This window comes from Scyliorhinus canicula, chromosome 22 (assembly GCF_902713615.1).
Source record: "Scyliorhinus canicula chromosome 22, sScyCan1.1, whole genome shotgun sequence".
NCBI classification, from domain to species: domain Eukaryota; kingdom Metazoa; phylum Chordata; class Chondrichthyes; order Carcharhiniformes; family Scyliorhinidae; genus Scyliorhinus; species Scyliorhinus canicula.
Genome location: NC_052167.1, coordinates 10693276 through 10720886, shown reverse-complemented (window position 1 = coordinate 10720886; position 27611 = coordinate 10693276). Strand labels below are relative to the sequence as shown.

Below are 27611 nucleotides of genomic sequence, written 5' to 3'. Positions count from 1 at the left end.
TCGTTACAGCACCTACAGAACCCTGCAAATTTCCAGACTGCTGCCACTGAGCTTCTTGACTGGTGTGGAGATCCACGTGCCTTCCAGCGTCCTTTTGAGCAGAGTCTGATGGGCTGCTTGACGGTACGTTAGCACAAAGTGTCAAAGATATTTTCTTCTCACTGTTGTTGTTCTCCTTTAGCATGGCTCCTAGCGATGGAGGTTAAGGTGACACCCTGGGCCTCGTGCCGTGTGCTGCTATCATTTGGCCAGCTTTACGAGTTCTCCAGCAGGTGTAGGCCTCAAAAGGTCAATCCATGAGCCATCCCTCTTTGACCGAAATAACCTCTGCACCTGTCGCGATCCCCTTTTATCATTGCTGCGACCTGCAATGGGTTTGCACGCACGTTACTAAGACTCTGTACTTTCTCCTATTCCATCAATAGGCAAGGTACAACATGAAAGAAGCAGAGCGAGAAGACAATATCATCAATTTTTTCAAGCCAGTAATAATTTTTATGTCTTGACATTCAGGCTATGTTACAAGATAATGTTTACGCTATTGATGTGTTTCCTGTGAAGACCAGTTGCATTTTATCCCCCATGCTAAGTAGCCATCTGAATGAGGATGGCACAGTGGTTAGCACTGCTGCCTCGCAGCGCCAGGGACTGGGGTTCAATGCCGACCTTGGGTGACTGTTCGTGTGGAGTTTGCACGTTCTCCACACGGATCGAACCCAGGTCCTCGGCGCCGTGAGGCAGCAGTGCTACTCCCCTTCAGAATTGTTGCATGTCACAATGCAGTAACAGTCGACGCTGAATGCCATAAATATCTCTAATTGTGAGGATTGTGGCTTCAGATGGCACAGGACCTCGTGCAGACCTTGGGGCACCCACCCAGCACAGTGTTATTTTAATCACAGAGAACGGGACCCTTTTATTTCCTCTGACCCTCTGCAGCCTTTAGAAACAGATTAGTTTTGAGCTTTATTGCGTTTGGGAGGCAAATTAAAACCCATTTAGCCTCTTGGCATCATTATGACATTAGCATTGTGAAAGGTCGCTGCGCAGTTCGCTATTAATGAGCGGGATAAGAGATTGTGGAGAACGTGTAAATATTTAAAAGCACTGCAGCATGCGCTGCATATATATGTGTCTTAGAGAAATTAATTAAGGCTCAGCTCTTCTGTATTTTACACAGCAGCGACCCGCGTTTACAGCTGCCTCGGTTTATTCTGCAAACTGGTATTTGCCTCCAACAAATTGATTGATGATGGGGTCGGATTTCCTCATTTGCTTTTTAGTTTCTCTTCCCCCCCCCCCCCCCCCCCCCCCCCCCCCCCCCCCCCGTCACGGGCAGGTTGAATGTCCTTCGCCCAATGCCTTAAACCCAAGCCCTCTGGCTTGCCCCCCACCCCCCCGTCACGGGCAGGTTGAATGCCCTTCGCCCAATGCCTTAAACCCAAGCCCTCTGGCTTGCCCCCCACCCCCCCGTCACGGGCAGGTTGAATGCCCTTCGCCCAATGCCTTAAACCCAAGCCCTCTGGCTTGCCACCCTGCTGTCGCTTGAAGCGATATCTCCCCCTCTATTCTATCCAAACCCCTCATCATTTTGAATACCCTCCGATAAGCTCTCTCCAACCTGTGCTCTGAGGAGAACGTTCCCAACTTCTCTCATCTCTACACGTCACTGAAGTCCCTCACCCCTGGTATAATTCCAGTGAATCTCCTGTGCCACCATTCCCGAGGCCGTGACATCCTTAGTAAGTGCGGGGCCCGGAATAGGAGCGCGCGCATTTGGGGCAGGAATAAGGACACGGCCTCTCATGCCTGCTCCGCCATTCAGTAAGATCATGCCTAACCTCCCGTCTACCACCAATAACACTTTCACCACTCTCTTTAGCAAAATCTGTCCACGTCTGCCCTAAAAACGTTCAAAGTCTCTGCTTCCACTGAGTTCCAAAAGACTCGACGCCGCCGGAGAGAGAACATTTCTCACCTTTGTCTTAAATGGGCGACCCCTCATTTTGCAGCGAACGTGAACCCCCTATTACATAGAATTTACGGTGCAGAAGGAGGCCATTCGGCCCATCGAGTCTGCACCGGCTCTTGGAAAGAGCACCCTACCCCCTATCCAAGGTCAACACCTCCACCCTATCCCCATTACCCAGTAACCCCACCCAACACTAAGGGCAATTTTGGACACCAAGGGCAATTTATCATGGCCAATCCACCTAACCCGCACATCTTTGGACTGTGGGAGGAAACCGGAGCACCCGGAGGAAACCCACGCACACACGGGGAGGATGTGCAGACTCCGCACAGACAGTGACCCAAGCCGGAATCGAACCTGGGACCCTGGAGCTGTGAAGCGATTGTGCTGACCACAATGCTACCGTGCTGCCCTATGATTGAGATCGAACCACTGATCACAATGTGAAGGGAATTATTAAAGTCTACAGTTTGAATTGTGTGACCTCCCTATCTATATGACATGCCCTAACACCCCATCATGGTTTACCATTAACATTGTCAGAGAGGTCAGAACGGTGGCCTAGTGGTTAGCACTGCTGCCTCACGGCGCCGAGGTTCCGGGTTCGATCCCGGCTCTGGGTCACTGCCCGTATGGAGTTTGCACATTCTCCCCGTGTCTGTGTGGGTCTCGCCCCCACAACCCAAAGATGTGCAGTGTAGGTGGATTGGCCATGCTAAATTGCCCCTTAATTGGAAAAGGTGAATTGAGTATTCTAAATTAATTTTAAAAAAACATTGGCAGATAGCCGAACAGCATGCAAGTCAAATATACTCCGAGGATAGGGCGGCTTGTGGCGCAGTGGTTAGCACTAGGACTGCGGCGCCGAGTACCTGGGTTTGAATCCCGGCCCTGGGTCACTGTTTGTGTCGGTGTGGGTTTCACCCCGACATAACCCAAAGATATGCAGGATTAGGTGGATTTACATTGGCCCCTTAATTGTGAAAAAAAAATTATAGGGTACTCTAAAATTAAAAAAAATATATACTCCGAGGATGAGGGACTTCAGTTAGGAGGAGTTTGGAAAAGTTAGGACTGTTCTCCCGGGAAAGAGAAGTTTGGTAAAGATCTAACCTGGTGGAAGTTTTCATGAGAGAGTGAGAGTAGTTGTGAAGGAGCCATCGAAGGTGCGAGTATTTAAAACATCTGCTGTTGAAATGTGTGTTCCGAGCTTGAATTGAAACGTTTCTGAGTGAAATGGGAGCGGTCTTCCCCACTCCCTCTGACGCTTCTCCTGGGCATGAATGTTGCCCTGGGGGGGACGGGAGAGCTGCCAGCCAGTCGGCAGGACCTCCTCCCGAGTGAGGGCAGACGTCCAGTCTGATGCCAATCAGTGCTTGTTAGAGGGTAATAGGGTAATGTTGGGATCGGTAGGAGGGGGTGAGGTATGGCCCACCTCTGCCATCCTGAAACCTCAGGCCCTGAAACCTTTTTATAAAAAAAAAACCCCAATTTATTTCTAATTAAGGGGCAATTTAGCATGGCCAATTCACCTACCCTGAACCTCTTTTTGGGTTGTGCGGTGTGAGACCCACACACACACCCACACACACATACTGGGAGAATGTGCAAACTCCACACGGACAGTGACCCATTGCCGGGATCGAACCCGGGTCCTCGGCGGCATGAGTCAGCAGTGCTAACCACTGCGCCGCCTTCCTGAAACCTTTCTTTAACTTATGAGCGACAACATTCTTCAGGGTTAGATGCTGGGAAACTGTTTCACTTGACCTGGGAATGCAGATCGCGATGTCATCGTCACCGAATAAAGGATCAACCATTTAGGAACGAGGTGGGGAGAAATTTGGATGGCACAGTGGTTGGCACCGCTGCCTCACAGTTCCAGGGTCCCAGGTTCCATTCTGACCTTGGGCCACTGTGGAGTCTGCACGTTCTCCCTGTGTCGGCGTGGGTTTCCTCCGGGTGCTCCGGCTTCCTCCCACAGTGTGCAGGTTAGGCCTCTCTAAATTTCCCTTTAGTGTCCAAAGGTGGGGTTACAGGGATAGGGCGGAGGAGTGGGCCGGGGTAGGGTGCTCTTTCAGCGAGTCAGTGCAATCTCAATGGGCCGAATGGCGTCCTTCGGCACTCGAGGGGCTCTATGGATTCTACGCCTCTGTAATTGCAAACCAGTGGAATTCTGTACCCCAGAGAGTGTGACTGCTCAGTTGTTGACTGTGTTTCAGGGATATGGGGAGCGATTGGGAAGGGGGAGTGGTCACGCATGCCACAGCACATTGATGTTTTATACAGCTTTTGTGGTCCCTACACCAGAAACAGAAGAAAACAAACAAATAGAAAGCAGGAGCGCTGCTTAGTATTGAATCTGTCACCATCTCTTCTTGCTCTGTGTTCTCTCCGGGTACATTGAAATGGCAGGACACTGCGGTGTTAACACGCTGGTCTATTCTGACTAAGAATTAGTGCTGTCGTTAGAGAAAGCAAACCAATCTGCCCCCTTGTGGCAGATGTCAGATAGCAACAGCATCTACTTTCGCTGCAAAACCAATCGACTGGCTGCTGCTGCTGGGACTCTCTCTGCTCTCTGGCTGCTGCTGCTGGGACTCTCTCTGCTCTCCAGCTTGGCACCATTTTGCAGCTGAAATCCTGAACACAGAACCAATCCCATCATTTGACCGATCCCCCAAGTGACTAAACAATGCATTGAACCTCAGCAGTGGAGTTGGACTGTCACCATAGTCCGATGAACCGAATGGAAAAGCAGCAAGGCTCCCATTTTGTAAGCCTTCCTGTGAAATTTCAAATGCAGCTTGCGGATGGGGCCCGGTAGCATTGATGCAGCGGCCTGCTCCTTTCACACACGACCAACAACATGCCCCTGACTTGTTTTTTTTAATGAAAAAAGTAAGGGAGCAAGGCAGCCAGACGGAACAGGATTCTGCTTTATGTCATGTTCTCAAGACAGTCAGCAGCGATGATGTTTAACACTTTTTGACAAACCAGTTGATGCAGCACGGCGGCACGCTGGTTAGCACTCCTGCCTCACGGTGCCGAGGTCCCAAGTTCGATCCCGGCTCTGGGTCACTGTCCGTGTGGCTCCACAGCGCCAGGGTCCCAGGTTCGATCCCGGCTCTGGGTCACTGTCCGTGTGGAGTCTGCACATTCTCCCCGTGTTTGCGTGGGTTTCACCCCCCACAACCCAAAGATGTGCTGGCTAGTTGGATTGGCCACGCTAAATTTCCCCTTAGTTGGAAAAAATGAATTGGGTACTTTATATTTATGTAAAAAAAAGATATTCGCCTTTGTGTTTGAGTGGATTCAGCTACTGTAGAATTGCAATGTGCACATCTTTGCTTCCTTCCCTTTAGGCAGTGTGTTCATACTTCAGCCGCAGTGGGAAAGGGCTGCGTAGAATTGGCAGGCAGCCATTGCATATCTGATTCATGACCTTTTCCTTTGTTTTGATAGCATGTGTACTGGTTACTAGGAACTTTGGATGATGCCGTTCAGCCTGTCTTTCTAATGGTTGTGGTCTAAATACATGGAACTTAAGCCCGCCAAGAAACTTTGCAGGCGACACTAAATTCCTCCAGTCGGTTTATCAGCATTAGATTGAGGTTTCAAAAACATGTTTACCCGGATTTCATTTTCCTGTTCTCTGGCCTGGGTTTTGTATGATTGCTTCCCAGGTCTCGTATTCCATACCGACCAACGCAGAACACTCTGGCAGCCAGGAGGCAGGACAGAGAATTCTTTTTTTTTAAATAAATAAATTTTAAGTAACCCAGTTTCTTTTTTTGTTTCCAATTAAGGGACAATTTAGCGTGGCCAATTCACCTACCCTGCACATCTCTTTGGGTTGTTGGTGGGGGGGGGGGGGGGGGGGGGGGTGCGGGGAGGCCCGCGCAGACACGGGGAGAATGTGCAAGCTCCACACGGACAGTGACCCGGGGGCATTGCTGCGCCGCCGTGTTGCCCCGGCAAAAATGGAACATTCCGGAAAGCATTCGACCGGCCTGGCAGGCTGAGACACCGAGTTCGCACTTCAAGTCGATGATCTCTCATCAGAACCAGACAAAGATTTGATGAGTTGAATAACCAATGACACGGGGGGGAGGGGGGGGGGGGGGGGGGCTGATTTAATTCAGAACAGATTTGGCGACGTACGTAAAGTGAAATTCAGGGCTCTGTGTACGCACCACCCCCCCCCCCCCCCCCCATGGAAATTCAAAGATTTAATTCAGCAGTTAGGAACATTCAGCTGCACATGCACGTTCACCCATTCCATTAGTGCTGGGGTGAGGGGGAAATGAGAAAGAGTTCAACAATTTCTGCTGCTCCGTGTTTGCAGACTTGCTTCCTGACATTCAGCTGAAAGCGGGAAAGCTGGTCTATCTGCAGGGGTAACCCGCGTGCATGGAATTGGCACCCAACCTGATATGGTTCCAGACCTCCGAGGCGGTGAGACCTCGTGTGGTGGCTCGTGGTAGTGCAAGTCAGACGTCCAGCATAAACTGAACAAGGGTTGGTTGGTAACAAGTGAAGGCAAACCATACACAGGTATAGAGTCACTAAACAGGTCCTTCACTCTGCGGCCCCAGGCTCCATTCTGCCCAGCCCCATGCCTTTTGCCCGTTGGTCCGGCTTTGCGCACTCCTGCGTGGACTGTGAGCGCTCACCCCGTAAAGGGGCCACGCTACCATTCCTTGCATCTGCATCAACGTTAGGGGGGTGAAAATGGTCTTGTTTAGTCGAACATGGCGCGTATGTGGAGCACATGCTGAGTGTGTCCTCAGGGCTGGGTAGGTTGGATTTTACTTGGTGCTGCGGTTCCGTGTGTGACAAAACAATAAATTGTTTTTATATTTTCACTCAGCCTCTCTTGCGTAAGGCATCGGGGGCAGGGGCTCTTACTTTCACTGTCTCCGAGGATTTCGCCAATACCACTCCCAGCTGACAGTGTGCGGAAGGCATCGGTGTGATCAGCTCTTTGCCTCTACAGCATCTTCACTTTTTGGAGGAGAAGATGAGCAGAACATCCCTGTTTACATGGAGTTGACAAGTTTCTCTCTCTGCCCCATAGCCTGCAGAATATGTTGGGGGAGGCAGGTAGTCAAACCGCTTAGTGACACCTCATAACATTCCAGTTACATCAGCCTCTTCCCCACAATTGCCCCGCCCATGATTCCCAGCAAGTATCTGTCACAGAAACGTTTGTCAGTTTAGTTCAGACACTACCAGCCCAGCGTTTATTGACTGTTTGAAACAGCAAAAAGCCACATTGCTTCATTTCATATTGACTAAATTGTAGCGAGCTTTTATCTTGCCACTTTTCCAAAGGTGAGACTTTGTGGATGTCGGCTTTCCTCTGCTCTCCCAAGGTGCTGACCTGTGTCGGTCTGGGTCTGGGTGCTGACCCGTGTCAGTCTGGGTGCTGACCTGTGTTGGTCTGGGTGCTGACCTGTGTCGGTCTGGGTCTGGGTGCTGACCTGTGTCGGTCTGGGTCTGGGTGCTGACCCGTGTCGGGCTGGGTGCTGACCCGTGTCGGTCTGGGTCTGGGTGCTGACCCGTGTCGGGCTGGGTGCTGACCTGTGTTGGTCTGGGTGCTGACCTGTGTCGGTCTGGGTCTGGGTGCTGACCCGTGTCGGTCTGGGTGCTGACCCGTGTCGGTCTTGGTCTGGGTGCTGACCCGTGTCGGCCTGGGTCTGGGTGCTGACCCGTGTCGGTCTGGGTGCTGACCCGTGTCGGTCTGGGTCTGGGTGCTGACCCGTGTCGGTCTGGGTCTGGGTGCTGACCCGTGTCGGTCTGGGTGCTGACCCGTGTCGGTCTGGGTGCTGACCCGTGTCGGTCTGGGTCTGGGTGCTGACCCGTGTTGGTCTGGGTGCTGACCCGTGTCGGGCTGGGTGCTGACCCGTGTTGGTCTGGGTGCTGACCCGTGTCGGGCTGGGTGCTGACCCGTGTCGGTCTGGGCCTGGGTGCTGACCGTGTCGGTCTGGATGCTGACCCATGTCGGTCTGGGTCTGGGTGCTGACCCGTGTCGGTCTGGGTGCTGACCCGTGTCGGACTGGGTGCTGACCCGTGTCGGGCTGGGTGCTGACCCGTGTCGGTCTGGGTCTGGATGCTGACCCGTGTCGGACTGGGTGCTGACCCATGTCGGTCTGGGACTGGGTGCTGACCCGTGTCGGTCTGGGTGCTGACCCGTGTCGGTCTGGGTGCTGACCCGTGTCGGACTGGGTGCTGACCCGTGTCGGGCTGGGTGCTGACCCGTGTCGGTCTGGGTCTGGATGCTGACCCGTGTCGGACTGGGTGCTGACCCGTGTCGGTCTGGGTGCTGACCCGTGTCGGTCTGGGTGCTGACCCGTGTCGGTCTGGGTGCTGACCCGTGTCGGTCTGGGTGCTGACCCGTGTCGGTCTGGGTGCTGACCCGTGTCGGGCTGGGTGCTGACCCGTGTCGGACTGGGTGCTGACCCGTGTCGGTCTGGGTGCTGACCCGTGTCGGTCTGGGTCTGGGTGCTGACCCGTGTCGGTCTGGGTGCTGACCCGTGTCGGTCTGGGTGCTGACCCGTGTTGGTCTGGGTGCTGACCCGTGTCGGTCTGGGTGCTGACCCGTGTCGGTCTGGGTGCTGACCCGTGTCGGTCTGGGTGCTGACCCGTGTCGGTCTGGGTGCTGACCCGTGTCGGTCTGGGTCTGGATGGTGACCCGTGTCGGTCTGGGTGCTGACCCGTGTCGGTCTGGGTGCTGACCCGTGTCGGTCTGGGTGCTGACCCGTGTCGGTCTGGGTGCTGACCCGTGTCGGTCTGGGTGCTGACCCGTGTCGGTGTCGGTCTGGGTGCTGACCCGTGTCGGTCTGGGTCTGGGTGCTGACCCGTGTCGGTCTGGGTGCTGACCCGTGTCGGTCTGGGTGCTGACCCATGTCGGTCTGGGTCTGGGTGCTGACCCGTGTCGGGCTGGGTGCTGACCCGTGTCGGTCTGGGTGCTGACCCGTGTCGGTCTGGGTCTGGGTGCTGACCCGTGTCGGGCTGGGTCTGGGTGCTGACCCGTGTCGGTCTGGGTGCTGACCCGTGTCGGTCTGGGTGCTGACCCGTGTCGGTCTGGGTCTGGGTGCTGACCCGTGTCGGGCTGGGTCTGGGTGCTGACCCGTGTCGGTCTGGGTGCTGACCCGTGTCGGTCTGGGTGCTGACCCGTGTCGGGCTGGGTGCTGACCCATGTCGGGCTGGGTGCTGACCCGAGTCGGTCTGGGTCTGGGTGCTGACCCGTGTCGGACTGGGTCTGGGTGCTGACCCGTGTCGGTCTGGGTGCTGACCCGTGTCGGACTGGGTGCCGACCCGTGTCGGACTGGGTGCTGACCCGTGTCGGACTGGGTGCTAACCCGTGTCGGGCTGGGTGCTGACCCGTGTCGGTCTGGGTGCTGACCCGTGTTGGTCTGGGTGCTGACCCGTGTCGGTCTGGGTGCTGACCCGTGTCGGTCTGGGTGCTGACCCGTGTCGGTCTGGGTGCTGACCCGTGTCGGGCTGGGTGCTGACCCGTGTCGGTCTGGGTGCTGACCCGTGTCGGTCTGGGTCTGGGTGCTGACCCGTGTCGGACTGGGTGCTGACCCGTGTCGGACTGGGTGCTGACCCGTGTCGGTCTGGGTGCTGACCCGTGTCGGGCTGGGTGCTGACCCGAGTCGGGCTGGGTCTGGGTGCTGACCCGTGTCGGTCTGGGTCTGGATGCTGACCCGTGTCGGACTGGGTGCTGACCCGTGTCGGTCTGGGTGCTGACCCGTGTCGGTCTGGGTCTGGGTGCTGACCCGTGTCGGACTGGGTGCTGACCCGTGTCGGTCTGGGTGCTGACCCGTGTCGGTCTGGGTCTGGGTGCTGACCCGTGTCGGGCTGGGTGCTGACCCGTGTCGGACTGGGTGCTGACCCGTGTCGGTCTGGGTCTGGGTGCTGACCCGTGTCGGGCTGGGTGCTGACCCGTGTCGGTCTGGGTCTGGGTGCTGACCCGTGTCGGACTGGGTGCTGACCCATGTCGGACTTGGTGCTGACCCGTGTCGGGCTGGGTGCTGACCCGTGTCGGACTGGGTGCTGACCCGTGTCGGTCTGGGTGCTGACCCGTGTCGGTCTGGGTCTGGGTGCTGACCCATGTCGGTCTGGGTCTGGGTGCTGACCCGTGTCGGTCTGGGTCTGGGTGCTGACCCGTGTCGGTCTGGGTGCTGACCCGTGTCGGACTGGGTGCTGACCCGTGTCGGTCTGGGTCTGGGTGCTGACCCGAGTCGGACTGGGTGCTGACCCGTGTCGGTCTGGGTGCTGACCCGTGTCGGACTGGGTGCTGACCCGTGTCGGGCTGGGTGCTGACCCGTGTCGGGCTGGGTGCTGACCCGTGTCGGGCTGGGTGCTGACCCGTGTCGGTCTGGGTGCTGACCCGTGTCGGACTGGGTGCTGACCCGTGTCGGTCTGGGTGCTGACCCGTGTCGGGCTGGGTGCTCACTGACGCACAGTGCATTTTGCAACGAGCCATTACTGACGTTGGAGGCCAGTTTTCACTTTGCCAGTTGGGCAGGCAGCAACGGAGCTGAACGTAGCGTCCTCATTCCTGTCTTTGTGTTGACTGTGTGGATAGCATCATCAGATGGGGGGGGAGGGGGGGGCAAAAAACAATTTTACCCCGATTGAGCATTAAAAGATTTATTAAAACAGCCCCTGATACTGGAAACTGGGAATTCTCCAGATCCGAGGATCTATTTAAATCTTCAAAACTCATCACTAAACCTTTGTGACGTGTCATTGTTTGGGGATATGGCTGAGAGGAAATAAATGGAGTGCTCCTACAGAAAGGGAGTGATTCAATTTTGTTTTATCCTTTCATGGGATGAGGGCGGCTCGAAGAAGGTCAGCATTTGTTGCTCATCCGAAGTTACCCTTGAGAGTATTTAAGAGTCAACCACATTGCTGTGGGTCTGGAGTCACATGTAGGCCAGACCGGGTAAGGACGGCAGATTTCCTTCCCTCAAGGACATTAGTGAACCAGACTTATCATTCCAGATTTTTATTGAATTCAAATTTCACCGTCTGCCGTGGTGGGATTGAAAGCCAGGTCCCCAAACCCTGGGTGTCTGGAATACCAGTCCAGAGACAATGCCACAACACCACCCCCTCCCTCACCAAACTGGCTGAAGGGGCTGAATGGCCTAATCCTGCTTCTATGCCCTTTCAATTGAAGTCAGCCAGGAGAGCATTTGGCTGTGGCATTCTTGGGTTACAGGACTAAGAAAGTGGCCTGGATTTGTTCCAGGAGCTTGAATGGTGAGACCACCTCTCTCGCTTTCTCCCTCTCTCCTGTGAAGTTTCCCCAGGGTCCAAGAGGCCCTCTTTGTGACAACCTGGCCCCATGTGGTTTTTACTCGTATGTGCTGTTTGGTGTCGTGTGTCACCAGGGTGTGAAAACCACAGAGGATATTGTGGGTACCCAATTCTGTGCTCAGCCAAGCAACGCACACGTAACCCCAGAGGGAGGGCCAGGGTGGGTCAGTGAATAGGCTGACCAGCCTCCTCCTCCCTTCACCGCAGGCACCATGGCCTGCTGTGCTGCCCAGTTAACCATCAAGACCGAGATCCGTAATCTCGACCCAGAGTGGGGATTAAACTCGAGACCCCCATGGTCTGGGTCACTCTTAAGCCACTGTATAAAACCACTTGCCTGTGGTGCTTTGAGTTTGATGGAAGGCCGTCCACATTTGCAGTGCCATATGAACCCGCTAAACCCTCCGTACTCTGTCACCCCACGGCTTTAGAAATAGGGGAACACCGAGGCTCTCTGCTAGGCCGAGCCTCATGATTGGGGCTGGGCGGAAAGCAATTTGAAAAATGGCGGCACCATTCTAATACAACCACCATCATCTTCCGCAGGAGCATCCATCCCCTGTACAATTCTAGACTCCGACTCTACTCCTCCCAAATTTGAAAGTGAAATATGGGCATCACGGTGGCGCAGTGGTTAGCACTCCTGTCTCACGGCGCCGAGGTCCCAGGATCGATCCCGGCTCTGGGTCACTGTCCGTGTGGCGTTTGCACATTCTCCCCGTGTCTGCGTGGGTTTCGCCCCCACAACCCAAAAGATGTGCAGGTTAGGTGGATTGGCCATGCTAAATTGCCCCTTAATTGGAAAAAATGAATTGGGTACTCTAAATTTATTTTTTTAAATCCCTGCAGGGTAAGCGATGTCCTTTAGGGAAGGAAATCTGCCATTCTGACCTGGTCTGGCCTACGTGCGGTTGACCCTTAACTTCTCCTCTACAATGTTCAGTTCAAGGGTAATTAGGAATAGGCAACAAATGCTGGCCGCGCCACATCCCATGAAATAATTTTTTTTTTAAATCTAGGCTTTTGAGGCAATAAATCTGCGGGAGAAAGAAAATCAGTCTGCGATGACTCCACTTTATCCCTTTACGGGTTGTGGTCTCCGTTGACAGGCTCCAGCAGTCATTGCCCATCTCTGATCGTTAGAGGATGGTCGCGAGTCAACGTCTGGAATACAGCTGAGTGGCTTGCTCCGCCATTTCGGGGAGTAGTTGAGAGTCAACCCCATTGCTGTGGGTCAGCTGCAGGCCAGACTGGGTAAGGACGGCAGATTGAACGACATTAGTGAAACTGATGGGTTTTGAACGTCAATCTGGTAGTTTTTGCCGTCACCATTACTGACGCTAGCTTCTTTATTTCTGCTGCCGCTAACCTTAGCAGCTAATCCTACGAGGAGATCTGCTGTTGAGGGTGCGTCACCCTCGTCTGTCTTGCTCCATCCTCAGCCATCCACTGTAGCTGCTCTGCCACCGACCTGTGACGTCCCATCCAAATATGGCTAGGCCGACCCTTTTTTCTGCTGCCTCCACTTTGCCCTCTGCCCTTTGCCCTCTGATCAAATGGCTGAAATACTGACTCTCCCATTTCTGGATGTCACTTTTTAAGAATTCTTTTCAACCATGCAGTTTGAAGCACCTCAATTTGTCCTACGGTCTGTATTTTTTTAAAATTTGTTTTATTGAGTTTAAATTCCATCACCTGCTGTGGTGGGATTTGAACCTGGGTCTCTTGATTGCTAGCCCAGTAACATAGTCATTGTGCTACCTGAGTCCAGTGATTCTTCCTGGAAGTGTGCAGACATGAAGGCAGGAGTGGTCGAGGGACATTGTGCCATTGATGAATCTGCTGATACTTTACTGTCCTGTGCTCATGCCTGAACAGTTGAATGGGAGATTAGAGGCCTTATTGTTTTGTCACCGTACCCCAGCCCATGTCTGGGAGGGAAAGGAATAACTAAGGTCCCACCTTGGGTCAGGGATGGCAGAAGATGGGGGTGGCACGGCGGCGCAGAGGACCCGGAATCGATCCTGGGTCACTGTCCGTGTGGAGTTTGCACATTCTCCCCGTATCTGGGTGGGTCTCGCCCCCACAACCCAAAGATGTGAAGGGTAAGTGGATTGGCCACGCTAAATTGCCCCTTACTTGGATTTTTTTTAAATTAAAAAAACATTAAAGAGAAACAGGGATGGCAGTAGATTGCATTCCTTGCTCCCTGTGAACGGGTCAGTAAATTGCAGGCGAGTCCCCCGCAGTACTGGAACATTGCTCAGCGTTGGCCGCCTGTCCGTATTGGGGCTGAGACTGGAGCTGACAGTCAGCCTCCTATTGTGTAGCTTGAACGCCCTATTCTAAGCCCTGTGCTGTGATGCCAACACGGCAAAACCACGTGGCAAGGTTTCTGCCCAAAATTACAGGATTTCAAGCGAGGAATTTGTGTTGACAGGAGGACGTATGAGGTGGGTTACGCTGACGGAGCTGACTGATCAGTGAACTGTGATGATGATGAGCAGAGGTCGCGTCTCGTGGCGTGTTTCATGTCCCAATCTCCGAAATGGGATTGCCATGAAAATCCATTTGCCTAAAAACCCCGCTGCTCTCGGGGCAATCCAAATGGTGTTTAATGCAAAGAAATCGCACAGCAGTGAATCTGTCCGTCGCCCTTTTTGATATTTTTGAACTAATTTGGCTGCTCTTGTCAGCAGCGATATCCTCGTCCAGCAGGCGTGTGCTTCAGAGCAGTTTTAGGGATATTATGGCCTGTAAGGCAAAAGTGCTCAAGACCTTAAGCAAAGGGACACCCCCGGGTGTTGGGGAATCATGGCAGGCAAGGCAGAAAGCACTTGCGTTTTCAGAGTGCCTTTCACATCCTCAAAGGCATCACGCAATGCTTACAGCCAAAGAATGGCTTCTGGAAGTGTTATTACCCATGGTCAATAGGTAAACCTGGTCGCCAGTTTAAGCACAGCAGTGAGATGAATGAACATTGCGCAGGGACCCTTCGTAACATTGGAAACATGTGCAGAACTTGTCATAATACTGAAAAAAAGCGCAAAACTAACAGTAGCAGGCAGGTGATTTCTTCATGTGCTTTGAACCTCTCTATGTTTCGATGGACCGACAATGGGAGTTGTGCTGGGGATTATAGAATCAGAGAATGGGTACAGAACAGAAGGAGGTCTTGCAATCTGCGTGCTCCTGCTTTCTCCCCCCATCCCCCCCGCCCCATTGGCTGGGCCCTTCCCTCTTGCCCTGTAAAAACATTTCTCTTTCCAGGTAATAATCCCGTTCTCTTTTGCAGGCCCGGATTGAGCCTGCCTCCTTCGCACTCTCAGGCAATACATTCCAGATCCTAACCACTGGCTGCGTTTATATTTTAGAAATAGGTTTTCCCTCACATCCCCTTTTTACTTCTTCGGCCAATGATAGAAAACCAGTGCCCTCTCGATCCTCCCAGCGGTGAAAACTCTTTCTCCCGATCTACTCTGTCCAGGCCCCCTCATTATTTTGAACACCTTGTGTGGGAGGGTGGGGGTGGGTAAGTGCCCCCAAATGTCCCGAGTGCCAAACCCGAAGCATTCATAATCTAGCTCGAGTGATTACGATCAATATTGTGTGTTTGTTGATGTTGTCAACAGGGCTAAGCTTTAAGTGGTTTCCTGTTATCAAGATTCGTGATCATATTATTTCCTCTGTAATCAACCCCTCCTGTCTCTCTTTTTAAAGTAATGCGATGTATACGGGTGTTTTATTTCACTTTGTTTCAGTTTGTGTTTTATTTTATACAAACATCGATGGCCAGGCCCTTTCCTATTGCATCGGATCAGGTCACCAAAACGTGATGGTAATCAACACCTAGCGAGTGGGAAATGACGATCCCCATCTGGGGCTGCAGGAAAGGTTGAAACATGGGCATTGGGGGGGGGGGGGGGGCATCGAATTGGGGGGGGGGGGGGCGACAACTCTGCAGGGGCGAGGGAGGTTGGAGATGGAGTGGGAGTTTGCAACGACCAAACACTGGATGGACATTTAGAGGTGGTGGTGATTTCGAAATGGACATCGATCAATTCGCAATGTCAACTGACCTTGGGAGGGTGGGGGTGAAAGGTCAGGGAGATAAATTAGCTAGTGATCTATTCCAGTGTGAATGGAGTCAAGGAGGCGGGAGGTGAAGAAAAGGTTCATGATTTCAGGCCGAAGGCAAAGGGGGAATCTTACTGGGGGGGGGGGGGGTTGGCTTTGTAGAAAATAGCAAAGCAGGGTGGGTAGCAGGAGAGATGGCTCGACTAGTTTTGCAGTAGATATGGGCAAGAAGGAGGAGCAACTTCGGGGACCATTCTCAGTGACGTGGGGATTTTGCTGGGGTTAATGATTGGGGGGGGGGGGGGGTGCGTGTCTGAACAGATCAGCTGCAGAACAAGCAGCCAGGGTTGGCAGTCTGTGAACTAATATCCAGGGATAAACTAAACACATGGTGATAATATGGGACTTGGCTCTAAGGCCACTCAACCCACATTGGTTAAATGACCAAATAAAGTTCATTATGTGTGGCACGGCTGAGGTACTAGAGGGTGCTGGCTCTATTGCACTGCTCGTGTCCCAAGCTCGAAGGGCAGGTGGGGAGGGAACTGGAGGCCAGGAGAATGAACGTTGCAGACAAATCTTGGTTATTGAGTTGAGACGCCACCTGAGTGCAGCAAAGGCTGGCAGCTTTCCCCAGCTACTGGCACCAAGGTGGGCCCAAGGGGCAGCTCACCAGTGGCAGGTGGTGCAGCCAGACGGACTGTGTAGGACACCAGCTGGGTGTCGGAGATGGGGGATCTGAAGGGCAACGTGTGACTGGCACCAGCCCACGATTGTGATGCTAGAATGTAAGAAACAGCAGCAGGAGTCGGCCATCCAGCCCCTCGAGCCTCTTCTGCCGTTCGGTAAGATCGTGGCTGCTCCGATTGCGGCCTCGACTTCACTTTCCCACTGTCCCGCCCGCTTCCCCGTAGCCACTTGACTCCCCTGTAGAACAAAAATATGTTTAACCCAGCACTGAATAAATTCAATGGCCCAGCCCCCTGACTGCTCGCTGGGGAGGAGAATTCCACAAACTGCTGATCCTCTGGGAGAAGAAATTCTTCCTCTTAAATGGGAGACTGCTTATATTGAAACAGTGCCCCCTCGTTCTAGATTCGCCCATCAGGTGATTTCTGTGGGATCCTAAAAATAAGCGGTAAGCAGAATCAAGAACCTAACACTGTTTGGGAGCAGGGGAATGACGGCCTAAATCTGACCTCTTTGCACCACTGCTCTTGTCACGTGAGGTCCAGTCGTAGCTCGAGTTTCCCATTTGCATTTATAAATCCGTCCACACACTTTCAGCCCTGCGAGGCCTGTGCTGGTTCCCTCAGCTGGGAGGCCTGTGCTGGTTCCCTCAGCTGGGAGGCCTGTGCTGGTTCCCTCAGCTGGGAGGCCTGTGCTGGTTCCCACAGCTGGGAGGCCTGTGCTGGTTCCCTCAGCTGGGAGGCCTGTGCTGGTTCCCTCAGCTGGGAGGCCTGTGCTGGCTCCCTCAGCTGGGAGGCCTGTGCTGGCTCCCTCAGCTGGGAGGCCTGTGCTGGTTCCCTCAGCTGGGAGGCCTGTGCTGGTTCCCTCAGCTGGGAGGCCTGTGCTGGTTCCCTCAGCTGGGAGGCCTGTGCTGGCTCAGCTGGGAGGCCTGTGCTGGTTCCCTCAGCTGGGAGGCCTGTGCTGGCTCAGCTGGGAGGCCTGTGCTGGTTCCCTCAGCTGGGAGGCCTGTGCTGGCTCAGCTGGGAGGCCTGTGCTGGTTCCCTCAGCTGGGAGGCCTGTGCTGGTTCCCTCAGCTGGGAGGCCTGTGCTGGTTCCCTCAGCTGGGTGGCCTGTGCTGGTTCCCTCAGCTGGGTGGCCTGTGCTGGTTCCCACAGCTGGGAGGCCTGTGCTGGTTCCCTCAGCTGGGAGGCCTGTGCTGGTTCCCTCAGCTGGGAGGCCTGTGCTGGTTCCCTCAGCTGGGAGGCCTGTGCTGGTTCCCTCAGCTGGCAAAGCCTGAGAATTACCCAACTGGCTATAGCTTCTTTTAAAACGTTCAACATTCCCCTTGACCGGAGACCCTGGAGACGTGGAGGAGGGGATCTCTGAGAGTCCCGGGATGGCATTAATACAGCTCGAGTTTTAATAAACATCATTGCTCTCTGACAGAGGGATCAGTAGCAACTTGGACCTCCCCTGTCAAGTGGACCTTCAAGATAACCCCCCCTCTCCAACTCGTCACATCGCTCCATTGTGCGGAAAACTCCCTCCCAAAGGAGCAAACATTGTGCGGAAAACTCCCTCCCAAATAAGCACACCTCCGACCCAACATGTCAACAACCAGGCTTCCATCTCCCCTCAGCAGGTGGGCAAACCCTCAATAGAATATAGACTGGACATGGTCAACGTGGCCACCTGATGTATATGAGGCACCTCAATAGCTCGCTTGTGTAACTCAGCCCGATCTTAGGCCGCATAGCAACATTTTTCTTTCCCCTCTCCCACCCACTCAAGTTTGGGGGGAGGGGGGAGAGAAGAAACAATTGAGCGAAAATCCACCTTCCTTGTCCTCGTGTACTTTCGACTGGCTACTGCAGAGAGAGGGAGAGAGACGAGGGAACAGCATGAGGTGAGAACGTAACCCTCCCTACCCATGGTTGGGCTGCCATTGTTCAACAAATACCATGTATGTTGTGCTGCCTGATCAAACAACACAATTGAAATGAAATTAAAATCGCTTATTGTCACGAGTAGGCTTCAAATGAAGTTACTGTGAAAAGCCCCTAGTCGCCACATTCCGGCGCCTGTTCGGGGAGGCTGGTACGGGAATCGAACCGTGCTGCTGGCCTGCTTGGTCTGCTTTAAAAGCCAGCGATTTAGCCCAGTGTGCTAAACCAGCCCCTTTATCGTATTTGTATTTGGGGCTGTGCAGCAAATAATTACCTGTCAGAAAGAAGGTTAAGAAGAAAACTACCAACAACAGCTTTTCGCACAGCCCCGAGGCTATAAATCTTCTCGTCGGGTCATCGGTGCTCTTTTTTTTTTACCTTTCTTTAATACGAAGAGGAAATATCCCTCAGAGTGGCACAGTTGTTTGTTTTTTCCCCCATTAGTGTCCCAAGACAAACACACTGGCTCGCAACAATTGCTCCTTCAACGGTGCCATTATTTGTTGGGTGTGGGGTGGGGGCCGGGGGGGGGGGGGGGGGGGATTGATTCCTCTGCCACAGCCTAAGCTCCACCTGAATCTCCCCCAGAGTCCCGTTACTGCCCACTGAGATAGGCAGAAATCCTCCGTGGCTGCTGCTTCCGTTGTGTAGTTTTAATTCCCTCCCCTTGTTTTTCCCCCCCAAGGGTCTGACTCATGCGAGATATATTTAAATTATCTCTGTGACCTCTCACCCTGCAGTGACGCATCCAGCCCTTCCAAACATTTCAGGCCCATCCCTGATGCGTGCAAACCAGAAATCCAATTTTTTTTTTAAATTTAGATTACCCAATTATTTTTTCTATTAAGGGGCAATTTAGCATGTCCAATCCACCTACTCTGCACATTTTTTTTTTGGGTTGTGGGGGCGAAACCCACGCAGACACGGGGAGAATGTGCAAACTCCACACGGACAGTGACCCAGAGCCGGGATCGAACCTGGGACCTCAGTGCCGTGAGGCGGTTGTGCTAACCACTAGGCCACCGTGCTGCCCTCCCCCCCCAAGTTAAGCCACCCTAAAGAGGCAGGCCACAGGCAAAGGAAAACCTCACCTTTGTGTACCTCCCACAGGCCCAGTAAAACCCTAACAGCCTTGAATCTGCTCCCTGAACCAAACTGTACCCCACCGAGTTTGTGTGCTTGTTTTTCATGAATGTGATGTGTGGTAATAAGGGAACAGGGAAAATATTTCAAGAATCGAAACTGCCTGTGCGACATAACATCGTTGAGTAAATTAACTGAGGTGATTTAGACAATACACATCCCATTTATTTTACAGTAAATTTGCGCCGAAGTTTCAAGGCTTGGGTAGAAGAAGGGTTTGCGTTATGCACAGTTAGATCACAAAGGTTATACTGTAAATCTGTCAGGTCTCGTTAGAATAATAAAGGGGCCAGACCTGTGCTTTTTGCCTTACGTTGATTGCATTCAGAGATCAAAGGCAGCTCTTTGGTAATGTGTGATTCCCTTGGTGATTTGACAGAAAATTATTGTCCTATTTACCCGTATACAATGTCGCACTTTGTCACAACCTCATCCAAACCTCTGCTGTGCTGACTCATCACCCCTCCCACTGTCCTACATAGAGATAATTCACCAATCCCTCGATTTTAAAATGCCTACCCACGTGTTCAAATCGCCCCTGGGCCTCACTCCTCTTGATCTCTGTAACATTGTCCAACTCGAGAATCCTCCAGAAACTTTAGGTTCGTTCAAACTTTGACCAGTGTATCTTCCTTTTCCTTTATTCTACCATTGGCAGTTATGCCTCGAGTTTAGTATTAAAACACTATTTGCCCATGTGAGCATTGTTCACCTGAAAATATGCAGGGAATAACGCTCCTGTGGGATAGGAGCTGCAACCTTGTCGGGAGACGACAATTGGTGCCCATGTTTCTGACTAGGGAAGGGACACTGAGGGAGGGCAACTTTTTCAGAGTCATAGAATAGTAAGATGCAGAATGAGACCATTCAGCCCATCGACTCTGCGCCAGCTCTTTTGAAGAGAAATCTAGTGAGTCCCGCTCTCCAGCTCGTTCCCTACCTCCTGGCGTTTATTCCTCCTACCAGTGTTTTACCGAGCTCCTTCAGTCGCAGTTCCGATTGAGCTTTCCTGTTCTCTGATTCCTCATACGGTGCATTAAGCAATTCTTTTTTTTAATATAAATTTAGAGTACCCAATTATTTTTTCCAATTAAGGGGCAATTTAGCGTGGCCAATCCACCTAGCCTGCACATCTTTGGGTTGTGGGGGTGAAACCCACGCAGACACGGGGAGAATGTGCAAACTCCACACGGACAGTGACCCAGGGCCGGGATTCGAACCCAGGTCCTCAGCGCCGTAGGCAGCAATGCTAACCACTGTGCCACCGTGCTGCCCCGCATTAAGCAATTCTGCCGATTCGCGGAATCCCAAAACATTAATTCTCAAAAATAAAAGCAATAACATCATGTGGCCGTATGCCTAAGTAGACTTACCAGCTAAAGCCAGTTTCTTCCCTATTGCCACATCAGTTGAAGTAATCCCGTAGTCACGTAACAGCCCTCACATTTATATAGACATCCTCGCAAGTTATTCTGAAGTGGACTCCACCAGCCCGTTACTGGGTGTTATTGAGTAGCTACCGAGTGTTCCTTGAATGACAATTTTTCATGCTCTGTTCATTTTGGAGGTTTCCTATCTCGGCAAGCAACCTCTTGCAGTTGTGACAAGATCTGCACTGGTTGTCCCAATATGTCAAAGTTCATTGTCCCTCAACCAATCCATCTGAATTGATGCCACTTCTGAGGAAACCGCAGCTCATTCTCGACTCTCTCCCAAAGCTTCATGCTTTTTTTAAAAAAAATTCCTTTTTTTTTAAATTTAGAATACCCAATTAATTTTTCCAATTAAGAGGCTATTAGAGTGGCCAATCTACCTATCCTGCACATCTTTGGGTTGTGGGGGTGAAACCCACGCAGACACGGGCAGAATGTGCAAACTCCACACGGACAGTGACCCAGGGCCGGGATTCGAACCCGGGTCCTGAGCGCCGTAGGCAGCAATGCTAACCACTGCGCCACCGTGCTGCCCAGCTTCTGCATGATTGGCTTGGACAGAAATATTGCTGGGGACACCAACGACTTAAATAATCCATCGAAAGCCACTGTTCTATTCTCAGCAATCTTTTGACACCCTCCATTGGCACTGTCGCTGGACGAGTAATTCAGAGGCCCAGGCAAATGCTCTGGGGACACGGTTTCAAATCCCAGCACGGCAGCTGGTGGAATTTAAAATCAGTTCGTAAAATTCGTAATTGAAAGTTTGCCTCAGTGGTGGTGAGCATCAAGCCATCAGCAATGGTCGTTAAAAACCTATCGGGTTGATAATGTCCTTCAGGGAGGGAGCAGGTTTGCCATCTTTATCTGGTGTGGCTGACATGTGACTGCAGATCCACTGCCCTCTGAAATGGCCGAGCTAACCACCCAGTTCAAGGGCAATTATGGATGGGCAACAAATGTTGCACTTTCCAGCGACACCCACATCCCATGAACAAATACATTTTTAAAAAGGAGGTACCTTTGTAATCTGCACCCAGCTTTTTAGATAGAACCTGCAGCAGAGAAACAGGCCCTTTGGCCTAGCTGGTCTTTGTTGATGTTTATGGTTTGCACGAGCTTCCTCCTATCTTACTTCATCTCCCCATTTCTCCTTCATTTGCTCATCCAGCTGTCTCCATTGGACACTGCGGCCAAGATTCTCTGTTGCAAGTCCGTTGCTGGCGACGACGGAGAATTTTTAAAATGTAAATTCAGAGTACCCAATTCATTTTTTTCCAATTAAGGGGCAATTTAATGTGGCCAATCCATCCACCCTGCACATCTTTGGGGGCGAAACCCATGCAAACATGGAGAGAATGTGCAAACTCCACAGTGACAGTGACCCAGAGCCGGGATCGAACCTGGGACCTCGGCGCCAAGAGGCAGCAATGCTAACCCACTGTGCCACCGTACTGCCCCTTAGAGGACGGAGAATTTGGCACTCGGCCAAATCTCCCATTCACTGCAGCGAGACCAGGGAATCCCCCTGTCGTGAACGGAATCCCGCCCTGTATCTCCGTATTTATTCCAGTAGCCCCTCAGGGACATTACTGTGACCTGATGGATAACATCAAACATGATGGTCAAGGGCGGCACAGTGACACAGTGGTTAGCACTGCTGCCTCACGGCGCCGAGGACCCTGGTTCGATCCCGGCTCTGGGTCACTGTCCGTGTGGAGTTTACACATTCTCCCCGTGTTTGCGTAGATTTCGCCCCCACAACCCAAAGATGTGCTGGTTAGGTGGATTGGCCACACTAAATTGCCCCTTAATTGGAAAAAAAATGAATTGGATACTCTAAATTTATATTTAAAAAAACACGATGGTCAAACCTATTGGCCCCGCAATCTAAAGAGATGTCTTATTTGAAAGACAAACGAGCAAATTACCATTAGCAAAGAGAATTATTCAGTGAGCAGAAAAAAGGGTTTTATTTTCAGCACTACGAAGATCTAGTCAAGATTTGGTTGGCTGCAATGTTATGCCCTCAGTTTTTCAGTCCAAGGGTGGCGAGCTCTTGTTTAGTTCAAAACCCTTGACCCTTTCACTTGAGAATCCTGTCTGAATTGGGACTCGGGGCATGAAAGTAGCAACGGTGGCTGTCAGAGCCCTGAAGAAATCACCTTCTTTCCAGGTCAAATCCACGAAGCAAACTGGACGAGGGCACAAACTCTGTGCCAGAATCTTTGCTGCCAGAACAAGTAGTGGTGTGACCGTGCGGCCAGTGCTGTCATGGTGCGGCCAATATGTAAGATTTATGCTTCGTGGGCAGCACGGTGGCACAGTGGTTAGCATTGCTGCCTCGCGGCGCCGAGGACCCGGGTTCGATCCCGGCTCTGGGTCACTGTCCGTGTGGAGTTTGCACATTCTCCCCGTGTCTGCGTGGGTTTCGCCCCCACAACCCAAAAAGAAAATGTGCAGAGTAGGTGGATTGGCCACGCTAAATTGCCCCTTAATAGAAAAAATGAATTTGGTACTCTAAATTTATAAATTTAAAGAAGAAAGAAAGATTTATGCTTCGTTTGTGATGACTGAATAAGACTAGATTTGTTCCTCCTTTTAATTGTATGGGATCCAGGATTTTTACTGGCATTCTGGGATCACTTTATAGCATTATTTTTTATAACACTTCATAATTAAAGTCACTGATTTAGGGAGACTTAAGTAAATTGAGATTATGGGATTTTCTGGGATTTTTACTGGAGTTCAGGGGATCGTATTCCATAATTCCATCTATTATTCCATGAAACCAATGTTGCAATAGCCTGCATTATGTTTTGAAATGTATCAAAACTGTTGCTACTGCTGCAAAGGGAATATGGTTAGGTTTGTTTCTTCTTCGACAGGGAGGTCGGAGCTGTCTGTGAGAGGTGTCTGTCTTCCCTGTCGAAGCTGTACAGTTGCCTTGTAACCTTGCCCCTCGCCTGAGGTGTGGTGATCCTCAGGTTCAACCACCACCAGTCAGCTCTCCCCCCTCAAAGGGGAAAGCAGCCTATGGTCATCTGGGGCTATGGAGAGTTTTTAACTTTACAATTGTTCATTTCCTGTCATTTTTGGCGAGATTTTCTAATTAATTGCAACAACAAATTGCAGTTATATATTGCCTTTAATCTCGTAGACTGTCCTGAGCCCTTCACAGGAACATCGTCAAATTGGATTTTGCACCGAGCCTCGTCAGGAATTACTAGGATAGGTCAGCAGAAGCCTTGAAGGAGAAGGGAGGGAATTTTAGATTGTTGGGTCTATGCAACTAATGGCTGGAACCCTCAGTCAGTGGTGGAAACTGAGATGTTGACAAACCCATATTTAGGACAAAACAAAACATAGGGAGTGGTGAACAACTTTTACCTTTGCTTTTTTCTTGTTTAAACCATGGGCCCAGGTGCCCCCTCAGTTGGGCACAAGAAAATCCCGTGGCACTATTTTGAAGAATATTTATTCCTCAACCAGATTATCAGGCCATTATCACATTGTTCTTTGTGGGAGTTTGCAATGCGCAAATTTACTGCCTTATTTCCTATATCCAAGCAGTGACTACACTTCAGAATCATTGCATTGGTTGTAACGTGATTTGAGATGTCCTGAAGTTGTGGAAGGCGGGTATCATAATGCAAGTCTTTTTTAAAATCTTTTCTCTCCCTTTCCTCCCCCTTTGTTGGATTCCTGACTCAGCCCCTGTGTGAGAAGGTTTGCTTATTTTCCAAATTCCACTTTGGGCGAAGGGTCTGCACCTGAAACGTTGACCCACCTCCTCTTTCCTGCAGCGTATTTCCAATTGTTCTGTCTTTATTTCAGATTATCTGATGGTTCTCGCTCTTCACGTTAACTGTTCCAAACCCGCCGGCTAACAGCTTCCTCACACTTCCTCCATTCTGGAATTAGCAGGCACACCCACAGCTCATTCGTCAATCGTACTTCCTACAAAGTCTGGTCAAGGTTATTTGTAGCATTCTATCAGATTTGGAGGAGACCCAAATCCATGAATATTTCTTTGGCTTCCCTTTCCGTGGAAATGGTATCCACCCAAAGTGTTCCCCAATACAGAGTCTGCTGATAAAATGCAAGAACCTGCTCTTTATCAAATATGTTTTGAGGAGCTAACAATCCTGGATATCCTCCTGTTTTGATTGCTTTTTTCTCTTGCTAATTTTCTTCTCTACTGAAAGCATTGGCGTGTTGCTGAGCGTAGATCCACGCGCTTTGGGTACCTTTCTCTACCTTGCCCAAGCTTGCAAGTGATCATCTGCAGACATTGACATTGAAGTATTCGCAGGCTATTGGACCACGATGACTGCTGAGTCCAGTCATGGCCCCATCCGGTATCCGCACCATTACCCCAAACATTGAAATGAAATGAAATGAAAATCGCTTATTGTCACGAGTAGGCTTCAATGAAGTTACTGTCAAAAGCGCCTAGTCGCCACATTCCGGCGCCTGTTTGGGGAGACTGGTACGTTCCTTGCAGAGTCTTCCCCAACTTTGAGGTTGTAAGTAACTGTGCAAGTCCTTCCTGTTTAAATGGGCAGACCCGACCTCCCAATGTGTCAAAGATACAAGCAGGCATCACCTGATTGACTTGATGCTGAAGGATGTGACTAGTTCTTCACTGTCTGAGCAGATCATAACTGTAAAGTCCCAGGCAAGCGACCACTCGGAAGCGATGACTGTGAGAAAACTCCAATTTACTGTACCCATTATTTTACACCTACTCCATGAACAGTTTTCTACACTTGGGGCCGAGTATTTATGTCCCAGAGGAACCTGGTTTAAGGGTTGGTGGGGGGGGGGGGGGGGGGGGGGGGGGGGGCTCTGCTCCCCTCGTCAAGGGAGATCGTACTCCGGTGAGGCCACAGGGTCTCTGAGGTTGTAGATGCCGTGTTCTCCAGTCGTGGTGTAACAGTAACTTCAATGTGTTACCTTATCTACAATTGGGTTGTACAGCAGCGATCTTAAACAATTGCTGAATGAGTTGTCACTGGTTGCAATGTACTAAAGGTTCCTCCTTGTCAGGGAAGGAGAATCCCCTTTCAGAATAAGGGCCATGGGTGGTCAGATAAAGTTGTTCTTGGCAGGCAAATTGTATTTGAACTACAAAGGATTTAACTGGCTGATTCCTGTACCTTCCAATTATCACAATTTATCTTTTATGTGTGAAGGTCATTGCTGAGTGCATTGAAGAATTAGTTTTGCAATTTATCACCCTGGGGGATTAGGGGGGCGAGGGTGGTGATTGAAATGCTTTTATTGCCTTTAGCTCAGGAATTATGACTATTTATGGCGATGCATGACAATGTGTTACCCAAAGGGCATTGATGGAATCAATGGGTATTGCAGATTAACATAGTGTATGTGTACTCCAATCTCACATTCCATCAATCTACCACTTCAGAGCCAGAGGAGTCTGTTTCTGCAATCTTCAGATATCCTTATTGGAATGAACGATAGAATAATGGAAAAGTTTCCCATTGCAGGAATCTCCACAATGGTCTTGTCCTGGACATTTTCTTTTCTTTTAGAGTTTAGACCCTGCGCTTTGAATCTAGAAAGGATTCATTTCTATAGCACCTTTTGCAATGTCTGGCCACCTCAGTGCATTTGACAGCCACTGAAGTGCTTTTGAAGTGTTTTTTCTGATGAATTTAGAGTACCCAATTCTTTTTTTTTCCAATTAAGGGGCAATTTAGCGCGGCCAATTCACCCACCCTGCACATCTTTTTGGGTTGTGGGGGATGAGACCCACACAGACACGGAGAGAATGTGCACACGGACAGTGACCCAGGGCCTGGATTGGACCTGGGTCCTCGGCGCCAAGAGACAGCAGTACCAACCACTGCACCACCGTGCTGCCCCTAATGTTTTTAACGTGTAGTCACTGTTATAAAATATGACCAGTTGTTAGCTATCCCACCCCGACATTAAGTTCAACGTGTTAAGTCTGATTGAGAATTGAAATTGTACTGAATCTGACACGGGGCTGGCTGAGTTTCACCCATGGGTGCTTGAGTGGGACCATCACATCACCTGAAATCCCATTGTTCCTGCAGTCTTTGATATGGTCGTTCCAAGGTGTTGAAAAGTGAATCGCTGCTGGTTACAGCCAGAGTACCTTCTGGTGTAAAGTGGAAATAACAGCAAGGATTTATAACACTGAAATGCATGAGGTTTCTTTTTGCTGATGCTGAAATAAATGTTGAAATATTTTTGTATCTGACAATTTCACTTTGATCTTCCTCCACTTCACAAAACATTAGTTTGATATTTCTGATTGCATCCCACATTCAGATGTACGGTGGGAGGGCTAGCTGACTGCTGACTCTCAACTTCTTCCAGTTAATAAAGTCAGGTCTTTCCAACCCACCAGCACTTCATTCTAAGAGCATGATCTTGTTTTGATGTTCAAAACTCTCATCATTTCCCACATCACACAAGGGGCCTATCGGATGATTATAGGTTGCAAGGTGGTTGGTGAAGTTGAAATCAAATTGAAGTTGAAATTTACTCTGTTGAGAGACTTTATTGACTTTGTTCAACCTCACATCTCTCCTTCCATGCCCAGTGTCCCAGCTGTCCCCTATTTACGCTCCTTTGAGGTTGACCATCGAGTGGGTATTTTTACAATAGGGTGGGCCCCCATATGTGCTCAAAACACTTGATTAAACAATGCCCTTCACCCGTTCTCTTCCACTGATCTACCTAAGCATCTTTACTGTTATAACACTACACTCCGTATGCTTTGGGCTGTGGAGCTGAAACCCACGCAGTCACGGGGAGAATGTGCAAACTCCACACAGACAGTGACCCGGGGCTGGGATCGAACCCGGGTCCTTGGAGTCGTGAAGCAGCTGGTTCTAACCATTGCACCACTGTGCCGCTCCTGAACAGAGTAATTAACATCAGATAGGAAGGCAGCAGGTACTTGTGAGAAATTCGATGAAAAGAACAAAGGCCCTATATTTCTATATCTCCTTTCACAACCTCAGCATGTCCCAA

General features: G+C 51.1%; 1 protein-coding gene across 7 annotated transcripts in view; it reads left to right on the top strand.

Moving 5' to 3' along the window:
• Window positions 1-27611, top strand: part of zmiz1a (zinc finger, MIZ-type containing 1a) — a 431940-nt gene that overhangs the window by 233092 nt on the left and 171237 nt on the right. For all 7 annotated transcript variants that reach the window (XM_038782665.1, XM_038782666.1, XM_038782664.1 and 4 more), the window contains one exon: window positions 10-123. In XM_038782665.1, the coding sequence (XP_038638593.1) occupies window positions 10-123 (114 nt within the window). The remainder of the gene's footprint in view (window positions 1-9; window positions 124-27611) is intronic.